This window comes from Rutidosis leptorrhynchoides, chromosome 2, assembly GCF_046630445.1.
Source record: "Rutidosis leptorrhynchoides isolate AG116_Rl617_1_P2 chromosome 2, CSIRO_AGI_Rlap_v1, whole genome shotgun sequence".
In the NCBI taxonomy this organism is placed as follows: Eukaryota; Viridiplantae; Streptophyta; class Magnoliopsida; order Asterales; family Asteraceae; genus Rutidosis; species Rutidosis leptorrhynchoides.
The window spans coordinates 362967478-362980245 of NC_092334.1; the positions used below are offsets into that span (position 1 = coordinate 362967478).

Genomic DNA, 12768 nt, shown 5'->3' on the forward strand with positions numbered 1-12768 from the left:
TGGTGTTTTGATGGAAGTTGCTTCACAACACATGTTAGTCGCTACATATAGATGAGGTTTCAATTGATTTTCGAGCTCAATTTACTATGAATCCAGATTTTGATTTTGTGTTCTTATGAAAGTGACGACCTGCTCAATTTGAAAACCACAGGGACCAATTCAGCAACTTTGTTACAAACCACAGGGACCATTTCAGCAATATTGTAAATAAATGAAAGAAACTGACGAAAATACCCTCACATGTCTGGCACATGGCTGGAGTTAACGGCATTTTTTGACGGCCGTCGGTCAGAGGGACTAAATCAGCAACTTTTACAAACCACCGGGATCAAATCCATAAAAAAAAGCACAGGGACTAAACCAGCGTTTTGATACAAACCACATGGACTATTTCAGCAATTTTGTCTAAAAGAAAAGTAGAAGACCAACTCAAAGATTACGTAGACACAAAAGATATGTGCAAATCCCGCTAATTAAGGATGCATTAAGTTTTAACCCATGTGCACGCCTTCAATGATCATTTAATAATTTTGTTGATAACTATAGATAATAGTATATTGGAGAGTATTGGCTAGAAAGTATTTTCATTAATTTTGCTTTCATAAATGTTAGGAGTGTCGTTTTATTTAAAGAATAGTTTAAGATACCGATATGACAACTATTCGAGAATAAAATATTTTGATGTGGTTTCTTTGAGAATATTTTTTTTTTGTTGGCTACTTTCAGTAATATTAAATCTTTATGGGTGGACGTCGAGAGTAGGTGATTGTTGTCTAATTAGAATCACCAAACTTGTGTAGTACTCGGAGACATGTAAATCATATGACTGAGACATAGAAAGTCTTAAGCGTGGTCCATCCACCTAAGTCTTTTCTGATTAGTTTTCCATTATTAGATTTTCATTATAAGTGTGTACTTTGTTGTTTAACTTACTAGAGATGAAATTTGATTGTGAAAATTGTAGTCAGTGAAATTTCTTAAAATAGTGTTCACAATCAAACTAGATTGGATGGAGGGAGTATTTGAACTAAAAGTTGAGATTTGGTGAAACATAAACATAAAGGTATTAGTTAGACGTATTAAGGAGTAATTCACTAAATAGACAAGGAAGGGCTACATTCTACAAAATGATAATAAATGATAGTATGATACCAGTAGCATTATGGTGTTAGAGAAAATAAAGATGTATCAAGACTTAAATAAGATCACTTAATCAAACTACTAATGAATTTCACTTAATAATAAATAACAATTCTACAAATGTCATTCCAATCCTTTATAAGCTTATGAAAACTGCACAATAGGGACAAAGAAACCAAAGATGTATTCAAACCTAAGCCTTCTCCTAAATCCATTTTAGGACACTAAGTCTCTACTTACATACCCAAGCCCACATCATCAGATGCGAGTCGAACCACCAATGCTGTAGTCACACGCGAGTTACTGTTCCTCCATTGTAAGTAACCAAACACATAACCTTGAGATGGTGCAGATGCTTTAAAAGTGACAGTGAAACTCATTTTCTGACCATATGTGTCAAAAACTAGTCTTTGCGGGACTATATCGACATGAACCCCACGTGGCGAAGACACCGTGGCTCTATAAACGGTTCTATTTTGTAGGGTCCTAACATAAGTCAAAGTTCTGGTCACTGAGAAGTTTGACTTTAAGTTTGGTACAACGATAGATGGATAGTTAAGGCTAGAGGGTGTTGCCAAGGTGTGATTTCCACAAGTGCTATTATCTCGTGTGATCAAGCGAAGTGTTTTTTCATCGTAACTGACTGAACAAAGAAAAGCTTTGTAGTCTGTGGACATTGCATCATAGACTAGACCAGGGTTAAGAACCATTGTCGGGTCAACAAAACCAGACCCGTAGTCAAATGGGTTTCCTCGTCGCCCATCTGGGTCAACCCGCATTGGTTTTCCACTCTTGTCGAATATGGAAGCTGCATTAACCAGTACACATAAAATAAAAAGTTATTACTAACAATTAAAGTACATAACAAATTATAATTTATAATAATTATAATTTTACCAGTAGTCATGATAGCAGATTTAATTGCAGAAGGAGACCATGAAGGATGAACAGATTTAATCAAAGCTACGATCCCGGTAACATGAGGGCAAGCCATTGAAGTTCCCGACATAACGTTGTACGTTAATTTTTGCCCGATTGACGGAGACCATGCTGCAAGGATATTTAATCCCGGAGCTGCAACATCCGGCTACAAGTGACATCAATAATTTTTTTTTTCAGATAGTGTAGAAACAGATATAAGCATATGGTAAAATGACTTGATAACGGGTATGATGGTTTGGGTAATGGTTCAAAATTAATACTTTAAAAAAGTTAAGCATACAAACCTTGAGAATTTCTGGGGTTAGTCCATTGGGACCTTTAGATGAAAATGATGTTACACGAGGAGCGGGTTGAGATCCCAACACAACCTCCGACGAGTAAATTTGAGATGTTGGGTTCCTGATCATAGTGGAAAGCGCTCATATTAAATTTATTGTTAAAAAATGATAACTAATTACAAAACGACGTCAACAGATCAAGATCTTCTTTAGCAGTGGTGGAATCAGAAATTTTTTTCACCAGGGGAGATTTTTTTTTTTAAAGCATTTACAACCTTTTGGAGTCATGGGCTTTTGAGTTGGAGGCAAAATTTGATGGCTTTTGAGCAAAATATGAAAGCTTTTGAAAACAAAATAAAATTTTAAGCCTGAAATTTTCAAATCCACTGGCAGGTGCCCCTGTCCTATGTCGTTTTGCCCATGCTCTCAAAGTTTTCTAAAGTTTATAAATTCTACGTAGAAAAAGAGTTGGGTCCTTATTTTTGGTAATTAGTGAATCTGAATGTAATTTGATTAGATCAACATGATCTAACTTGAGAGGATCTTAATCCACAATCAACGCACTAATGCCTAAATATAAGGTTAATCTTAATAACATAATTACAAAGATTAACCTTGTGTTGTTAATGTAGGATAAAATCCTTCTTCCTATTTTGCTCCCAACAATAGCAGCTGGAATTACAAACGGGATCGCAACATCAACAGCATCATCCACCAGAATCATTCCGACTCTACCGGCTGCTTTGACTATTTGACTTTTAGCTACCTTTGACTCTGATGAACGCTCTGCGTGTCTACATAACAACACCTTTCCTTTTGTCTTGGTGTAATTCAATGAACTTTCTAAGCAGTAACTGTAACATAAGCCAAATATTCTTAACATTGCACTTGATAAAATTGTCTACTTTGTAACGATGAACAGAAGTACCTGTTTCTTCACCTGGATTGATACGGGGTGAAATAACCACTATTTGCTATTGATGCTGATATGATTCTCGCAGGAGATTTCATACTGCGTAAACTTAGACTTTCACCCTGTTAATATCATTATGAACAGTTATTGAATTATGAATATGTTTTTAGACGTTAAAATGTGTGTTATGAAAACTATCATTTTGATGGAACTAGCTTGAACCGGAACTTATTTTGGAAGCCGGTCGTTAGAGCTTATTATATTTGATAAATGTTTGATAAACTAGCTGAAGCTTATTTTCCAATTCATAACCTCTATTTTTTTTTTCATAAGCTACTATCAGGAGCTTATTTTTTAAGAGCTTATGATTTTCATAAGCTCTATTGTTTATATCTACCAAACGAAGCTTATTACCCAGAGCTTATTAAAATCATAAGCTCAAGCTCCTATAAACTCCCATAAGTTTCAAGAAGCTGGTGCGCCAAACACATCCATGGTAGCTGAACTTTTATTTTTGCAACGGTAGTACTATTTTACATTTTTTTGCATAGATACTCCCTCCATCAGACGCCCGTCAATTTCTTCGTTAAAACCAGTCATGTGCTAGGCATATGATGGTTGGTACATGAACAAATATAAAATACGAGAAAAAATATAAATGACTATTTTACCCTTATGTGTTTGACACATGACTGGATTTAACGGAGAAAATTGACGGGCAGTGTTTGACGGAGGGACACAAAAACTGTATGATAGGACTACCAATGCAAAAAAAAAAGTTTAAAGACTGTATGTGCATTAGATATAACAGCATGCAACCCTAACATTAAGTAAATCTAACATGAACTAAATGCTGCAGTTATTAGATGATCACTTTGCTCATGAACGCGATATACCTTTAACTTGATGCCGTTTCCCATTTTAATATTAGCCGTAAACTCTCTATCGATAGAGGTGGCTGCAACTGTAATGATCCATGGAGCAAGATTCGTTACAGACCCTTTTGTCCCTTCATTACCAGCAGAAGAAACAACCGTTATTCCCCGGCTAACCGCATGAAATGAGCCAATCGAAATAGCATCACTAAAGTAATCTCCTTGAGGAGAATCAGGCCCGATAGATAACGACACAATGTGGACCCCGTCTCTAACCGCATCATCAAATGCAGCTAATATATCAGCATCATAACAACCCGAATCCCAACACGTTTTGTACACTGCAACCCTAGCCATTGGTGCACCACCTCTGGCCCCACCACGAGCCAGACCATTGTAGTTCATGTCTTTAACATACCGCCCAGCAGCTATGGATGCTGTGTGGGTCCCATGTCCATTACTGTCTCTTGGTGATCGATAAGATCGTATATTTTTTGGATCATCAGTGTACTCCTCTTTTTTATTTTTAATTTCATATTCTTTTTCGGCGTCGTTACCATTCAGATAATATCTTGCACCTATCAGTTTCCTATGTGAAGACAAAACTTAGATTAGATCTTAAACTAATCATTAAGTATATTAGTGTCTTGAAGGTAAAAAAAATGCAGATCTAAAAAACCAATCATATATGTAATAATGATTCAAGTACACCTGTTACAGTGTGTACTATTGAATGCTTCCCCTGATTGGCATATTCCTCTCCATCCAGCTGGCACAGGTGGCATGTCGTTATTGGTAAAACTTGCTGATTCAGGCCAAATTCCTGTAATTACATTGGATTAACATATATGTATCATTCATAACACCAACAAAGGTAACTTAAGTTCATATAAATCAGCATCTTAAAAAAAGCAGAATTGAAGAAAGTTATACTGGTAGAAAGTAGAAATTTTTTACTACATATGTCTATTTCTATTCACTTTACGTCGATTACCAGATGTTTATGTCACATTTACATGGTTGAAACAGGAAAAAAATATTAAAAGAGAAAACGGGTTCAACGGATCAAACGGGTTAAAATCACCCTTAGTAAATTTTCGATGCGTAAAACTATCATTTTGATTAAATACTTATCATGCTATTGAAATAATACAACCTTTGCAAATAAACTAGTGGCGAATCTAGGTTCAAAGCTCAAAGGGTTCCGAATTATTTTAACAAAGGTATTATATTATATTTGAAGGGTACTTATTAAAGTGGTTGTTTACCTCTAAAAACCATAAATCTTAAAAATATATGGGATCCTGATGTGAAATTTAGCGGTGCATTACACAACTTGAAGTATACTTTGTAAAAAAAAAAAAATCAAACTAATTGTGTCACGGGACACCACCGGTTCTAACCTAAGTTTGCCACTGACACAAGCTAATTATTTGTAAGGAAAATTATAAATTTTTTGAGTGTTTTAGGTATAAAGGACCCAACCATTTTTACATGTTATGATGGACTGACCCATCCATTTTGCCACCTCTACTTTCTACCAAGTAAAAATCAACTTTTTATAGTAATGTATAATAAATCCTATATCAGTAAGCACATTAAAATTAACAAGATGGTATTGTTTATTCTTACTAATTAATGACAATATAGAAAATGTAAAATCGAGTTACCATGATTGAAACTAGAAACATGCTTAGCGGTAAAAACTATCCTAGTTACAGATGTGTTTCTCATGAACCAACATTAATAAAGACAAAGTATGTGAAAGTATTATTTTAGGTTTGTATCAATTGATGGTTGCATACAAAAAGCAAAATTCAATGAAGTTGTACTCATGAAAGTTTATACAAAATAAAAGACAACTCTAGCTATGATTGATTATATGTTAAAATGGATTGTAATTATTGAAAACTAGAAAGATTGTTCAACCTTTATCAAAAATAGATACAAATATAACATGATATGATGAAGATCTGTCTTTATGGTCCTACAGAGAGAAAGCATTTAAAATGAGAGATCATTTTTGTCATTTCACACTAATACAGAAAGTGAGAAACATAAGACTGGATAAAATCACTAGAGTACTTTCGTTAAAGTTTCATTAAGCGTCTCAAGTAAATCGCGCAGCATAAGTTATTGGACCACCATTAACCGTGACTATGACGTCAGAGGAAAACTGTGTACTTTTTGGTGATGTCAGTATTTGACCTTCGTTAACCCAAAAGGTCAAATGTTTGTGTCATATATTTGTAAGTCGATGTGGTAAAATCCTATTGGAAATTGAGTAGGAAAAAATAAATAATTAATAAAAATATATGTTTATTAAAATCTGTAAAATCACTGATTGGTCCCTCTTTTCTCTCACCTCCTCTCACGCTCGTCTCTGTTTTCGTCACAAACCGACTAACACCGGAATTTACCGCTGATTTAAAGCCGTCAGACGGCGTCACCCCTTGTCCAGCTCCACTCACGCCCTTATTTGCTGTTGCGTAAACAGTGGTCTTACGTAGTATTTAGAAGTTTTTTTTTTTAAAATTTTTTTTTTTTTTCGAAAACAAGTGTGCTTGCATGTGGTTCCCTAGAGCATGGGGTTTTTGGACTCATTGACCTAATGGGTTAGGTACCAAATATAAAACAAAATCACAATTTTTTGTCTAGTATGGAATGACAAAAATGACCTCAATTGTTTTAGGCCCAGGAGATATGTAATGAATGTATGGGGATCATATCACACCTGTATCAATGAAACCAATGATGACATTAACTTGATCTTTTGTTGAAAAACCTGGAATCTCCATTGTTTCTTCCCCAACAAGACCAATAAAATCCCATGAATGTGTTGTATGCAAACTTCTTCTTTTGTTCTCAAATACTGACACTACACCTGGCATCTCTGCATATTACATTACATTATATCAATCCATATTAATTTCACATCATTAGATTCATTATTGTAACAATTGTTTAAAAGTTAAATAAGATTTGATGATGCATCAATTATTTATGTAATAAAGAAAACGAATAAAAACTTGTAAACAATAAGGAAAGTGGTTAACACTGAGTGTGTACTTACTGGTAATTTGAAGAGCTTGATCATCAGTTAATTTGGCTGCAAAACCTCTAAACCCATGTTTGTAACTATACAAATGAGATTCTTGTGCTTTTTCAACACTGATTTATTACAGAAACACAAAATTTAAAAATTTAAAAGAAAAGATTATAAGAAAGTTACAATTTTTAAGATACCAAAGATTTGAAATTTAAATGGGATGTGATCATTAACCTTCCACTATGAACAGAAACAAGCATTTGATGATTTTTCATCAAAATATCATGTGGGTCATCATTCTCATTGCCACCCATATACACCACATAAACCTACAACAACAACAATATCAAGATTCAAGATTACTAACCAAAATATGGGGAAAAAAAAAAACATTTTCTTGAAAAAGAGTTACAAAAATATTAGATTGTATACCTTAGCAGAAGTGAAGATTGTAATATATGCTACAAAAACACATATGAAAAGACTCAAAAAGATAGGCATATCTGAAAGTTAGAAAGTGGGTCTCCCAGGAATTACTCAACTGCTAAAAAGTTATATTGTGAAGGGAATTTTATTAAATAGAGGAAGACTTTGGGTTCGATATGGAGGTAATTAAAGTAGACACATGAAATAAAATGAGAAATATTATAATAAGAAGAAGGAAAGGAATGGGAGATTGGTCACAAGGATAATGTGGTTGTATTGGGTGATGATTTTTCATGTACATACATCATATGAAAATATGCCTATACATCCAAGATTTTGGAGCCAAACTAATATGTTTGAGTATTTAAACACCTTAGAAGTTTAGCTTATTCTAGTATAAAAATGCAATTATGTCAATGCTAATCAAAAAACAGTACATAAAATCAGTAAAATGCTTAATTTGTTGTAATTTATTTCAAAAACAATTTTAATTTAGTGCCCTTAAATTACTATACAACAAGCACGTAAACGGATGTATAAATAGCTGGAAAAAAAAATCTATTGGAATGAATGTAAACGGTAAAAAAAAAACCCTTCGGTGGTCATAAAAATTAATCAACGAGTTGGAAGAATATTTTAAAAAACGACGAAAAGAACCAGGTATAATGCAAGGGTCGGATCACCGGCTTAGAACAAGAAGATTTGGAACAAGAAGATTTGAATGCATATCTTTTTTAACTCGTTCCGGCAACTTTAGATTGCCGAATGACAGACAAACTACATACAAAAAAATCTAATAAATATTTAAAGCAATGGAGCCATCATAGTTTTTTTGAATTTCTCCGATAGGAAGGGGTGGTAAGTTAATCATTTACCTGCTATCAGTGTCTCATCGATCCTATTTTTCTAGTTGCTAACCAAACCACTGTGTGTATATGGTTCATATGAGCGACGCGTCATTTTCTTTAAGAAAATGATAAATGTACTACCAAATATAAATTAGTTCCATTTTTATGACTCGGACTTACCATGAATAAAATTAATACTCCGTATCAAAGTTATATAAGGAAAGTCGATATTAGAAATGAATATTTATAATGTGTAAGTTTTTAACCAGAGTTTATAAACTTAAATATGGTATGTTTAAAGGTAACTGGCTACGTTTAACCTTGTCCTTTTTTTTTTTGTAATACCCAACAAGTAGTGAATTTGCGAAATAGTTTACTACTCCGTATGATAGTAATTCAATAGGATTCCATATATTTGTCCAAGTTTATCATCACGTCTTTATCATATTTCTAAATTCTAAATAAATTAAACTACTTCTTTTCAAATAATTAATTTGATTAATAACGTATTGAACGTATAACTAACCACAACTCAATCAAATTCATATGTCATTGTCATTTATTTTATCTACAGATGGTTGTCGATGCAAGAAATTGCCTAAACAAATATTGCCTAATTGAGGATAAGAATTGCAGTATGATAAATAAAGGACATATGAATTTGATTGAGTTGTGGTTAGTTATTCGTTCAATACATTATTAATCAAATTAATTATTTGAAAAGAAGTAGTTTAATTTATTTAGAAATATGATAAAGACGTGATGATAAACTTGGACAAATATATGGAATCCTATTGAATTACTATCATGGTAAACTATTTCGCCAATTCACTACTTGTTGGGTATTACAAGATTATCATGTTGACTGATCAAGCTATTTTCCATTACCGGGATGAGGGGTGGCACCCGGTTAGAACTTGAGTGCTAAAAGAGTGTGGAAATGTTTGACGATTGGTTGTTCGCTCGCTGGACCGGTTACTGTGAAGAGCTCGTAAGGGTGGCTCACAACCAATCTATGATGATTTGACTCGGTATTGGACTCGAGTGAATGGGCACTGAGTCAAGTAGAGACAATACTGTAGAGAGAAGGTATAAGCTCTCCATAAATGACCGATTTCAGAGAGAAGGTATAGGACTCGAGTGAATGGGCACTGGTTAAATGGGACATTGAAGGAGATGAAAACTCGAAAATTTTTCATTGTTCTATGAAACACAAACGTAGACACACATTCAAGGATTGATGTTAGATGGCGATTGGGTTGTCGACCCATGAATTATAAAGAACAAGTTCTTTGATTTTTTTGTTGGAGTGGTGAAAGAGATTCAAACAATCAAGACTCGCGAAAACAGGGGAGGATCGTGAGCTTGATGCCTGGGGGGCGACCGTGATGGAGTGGCAGAACGAACCCAATTTTGGGATGTGTGTATCGCGATCGGGATGTGGGCATCGAGACCGCGATGCGTGTCTGATGGAAGGAACTTTCCAGAATCGAGTTTGGCTTGCTCGTTAAGTCGTTTCCTTGTTGAGTTTTGCCTATATAAAGACTCTATTGTAACCCATACATTGTGTTGGGGAGAATGTGGGTTAATGTGGGATTATGCTTAATGACTATACTAATCTTAACCCATAACAATAAGTGTTTTGATGATGACATATGCACATAACTAAAGGTGATGGTAGACATCTTGACATAAATATACAAGTTCACTAATCCACACTTACTCTAGCAAAAGACCAAAACCAATTAAAGCTTAAAATGAAAACTGAGCTACACGGTTAGGATCACGGTCGACCGCAGGTTAGACTGTGGAGACTTGCACCCAGATTTATGAAATCTGGGTTGCACGGTCGACTCCACGGCTGACCGTGGATCGACTGTAGAACCTTCTGTCCCAAACTCCATCGATTTTAGTTCGACTACTTTGGGGCATCTATAATTCATGAAACCTGTTCGAACATGCTTAGAATAGTTGCCTCCTTCATACCGAAAGGAGTTTTGGTCACTAGAACACTAATCTTGGTTAATCACGCCTAATGACACCTTAATGACGATTAAGCCTTAATTAAGGAAACCACATAAGTGTTTTAGGAAAACATGTACATCTAAAACGTATCTAGACATTCTTAGGATGGTCACCAAGTCCTAACCAAGAATTGCTCCTTCCTTGTACATGTGTTGAATATTAATGTATACTTATACATTAATCTTGCAAATGCCATTTTGCAAGTAAAACTTACATAGTCTTGACTAAATGCTATGTAATCACTATGTGTTTAATTCTAAATTAATTAGTGATCTCTTGCTAGTCATTACATGAATATTACTTGACTACTTGCTATTAATACATGTGTATTATTTGACTATGTGCTAAGTGCTAAATGCTAAGTAGTTATTTAATATGTGTATGTATGAACCATGTCTTGCTATGTGTTACAAGTTTGATTCCACCAACTAGTATTTGGACTACTTCAATATATGCTTGTGCTACTTGGATAATGCTTAAAATATCATAATCTAGTAATCTTAAAAGACAATGAATAATTAACACACATAGGTTTGCTTAAGTCAAAAATTAAGTTTATGAATTAGTTTAAACTTGATTTAACTTGATGTCTTGCAACATGCTTAATTGTTAGTACTTGCTTAAATTGTCAAGACATCATTAACACACTTAATTAATTACAAACAAGTTCAAATTTGAATACTAGCATGCTTTGTGATTAAAGTGAGTTTGTGTCATCAATAAAATGTTGACCAACCAATAGAGATTTAGCAAATGTGTTAATTACAAATAAAGGATTATGACAAAACTAAAATAGCCTCAAATGATTATCATGACTTGTATCCAAGAATGTTAGACTTTTTACTTTGAGCATGATAAGTTACTATCAAGGCAATAAATCCATGGTAAATGGACATTTAATGCATATAGCACTTGTATAGGATGTTGGGTATCTTTTGCAGTGTTAAATGAAGTAAAATGTCCAAAGAGTGATGTCCAAAATTGATTCAAACGGCTATACAACGGATACATATTTTGAACTGGACCGCGTGCGGTCGACCCACGGTCGATCGTGGGTCAAGACGCAGACACAGCTGACTTGTTCATCTCTCCATATAAATAGGAAGGCTTGGAGAACTTTGTACTTTGTAATTAAAAGCATATGCTAGCTTAGCTATCTTCTTCTTTAAAGGGAATTAGGAAGTTGATTAATCTCATTGGAGATTAATACTTGTCCAAGGTGAAGACAAGTTGATCTAAGTTGGAGGTAATCTTTCAAAGGGATAGAATGATTAGGTTTGTTGTCTAAGGAGAAGTACAAGGCTTGTAAATTGGATCTCCGCCGGATTTGGAGAAAGGTGCTTAGTGAAGCAAAAATTCCGATTAGTGAATCGGGGAGTGGATTAAGGTGGATTAGTTAACATCCACCCGAACCACTATAAATCCTTGTGTTTATGTTCTTTACTTTACATTTCGCACTATTACAAACATAAACACACCACACAATGGTTTGAGTTGATTAATGTGATCAAGTATTGTTCAAATCTTATTGATCATCTAAAAAGTTTTAAAAATCTTATTAAGTAACTATTTACCCCCCCTCTAGTTACTTACAATTGGTATCAGAGCGGTTGCTCGTACATTTGCTCTAGAAACATTTTTGATTGAGTCAAAAATCATTTTGGGCAAAAACCCAAGTCAAACGTTCTTGAGATCAACTCAAACGATGGCATACCTTGAAAGATTGGCTAATGAAGCACTAATCTTTGATAGAGAGGATGTCTATGTGTGGAAGATAAGATTCGATATCTATGTCAAATCAAAAGATTATGACATGTGGAGAATCATCAAGGGAGGAAACCATGTTTCTCAAGAATCTTCAAACATGGTGAAATCAACATTCCAAAATGATGAAGTAGTGAACAAAGTGCTAAAGCAAATTGATGCTATATCACTACTTCATAGAGTTCTTCCTAGTGAATAAAGGGCTAGAATGCTTTCATGTGAAAGTGCAAAGGAATGTTGGGATACATTATGTCCTCAAGATGAAGGAGCCTCTAGTTGCGTGATGAAGAATGGGTTTGAGGAAAAGGTAACAAGACTTGAATGTCTTGGTGGGAATTGGTTGGTTAATCAAGATGAAGATGAAGATGAAGACTTTTCTTTCATGGGTTCAAGATACTCTCCAAGTCAAGAAGCTCGTAGTGAAGATTTGAATCGTGCTATCAAGAAGAAGAAGGCAAAAGCTCAAGCGTTTAAAACAATGAGGTACATGTATTCTATCCTTCTAATT

General features: G+C 34.4%; 1 protein-coding gene across 1 annotated transcript; it reads right to left on the reverse strand.

Moving 5' to 3' along the window:
- Nucleotides 1–1376: 1376 nt before the first annotated feature.
- Nucleotides 1377–7698, reverse strand: LOC139888955 (subtilisin-like serine-protease S). Its single transcript, XM_071871934.1, has 11 exons — nt 7630–7698; nt 7432–7526; nt 7222–7319; nt 6883–7041; nt 4860–4971; nt 4170–4737; nt 3301–3395; nt 2975–3214; nt 2367–2481; nt 2038–2227; nt 1377–1948 (listed from the first exon to the last, which is right to left on the reverse strand). Exons 1-11 carry the CDS (start codon nt 7696–7698, stop codon nt 1377–1379), a joined length of 2313 nt encoding a protein of 770 aa, XP_071728035.1.
- Nucleotides 7699–12768: the final 5070 nt, after the last annotated feature.

Excerpts from the sequence above, each read along its gene's own strand:
- LOC139888955 (XM_071871934.1), bottom strand. The coding sequence starts at position 7,698 with ATGCCTATCTTTTTGAGTCTTTTCATATGTGTTTTTGTAGCATATATT. Across the intron at positions 3,396-4,169 it reads GAAACGGCATCAAGTTAAAG|GGTGAAAGTCTAAGTTTACG; the intron begins GTATATCGCGTT and ends TGATATTAACAG. Across the intron at positions 3,215-3,300 it reads TTCACCCCGTATCAATCCAG|TTACTGCTTAGAAAGTTCAT; the intron begins GTGAAGAAACAG and ends CTTATGTTACAG.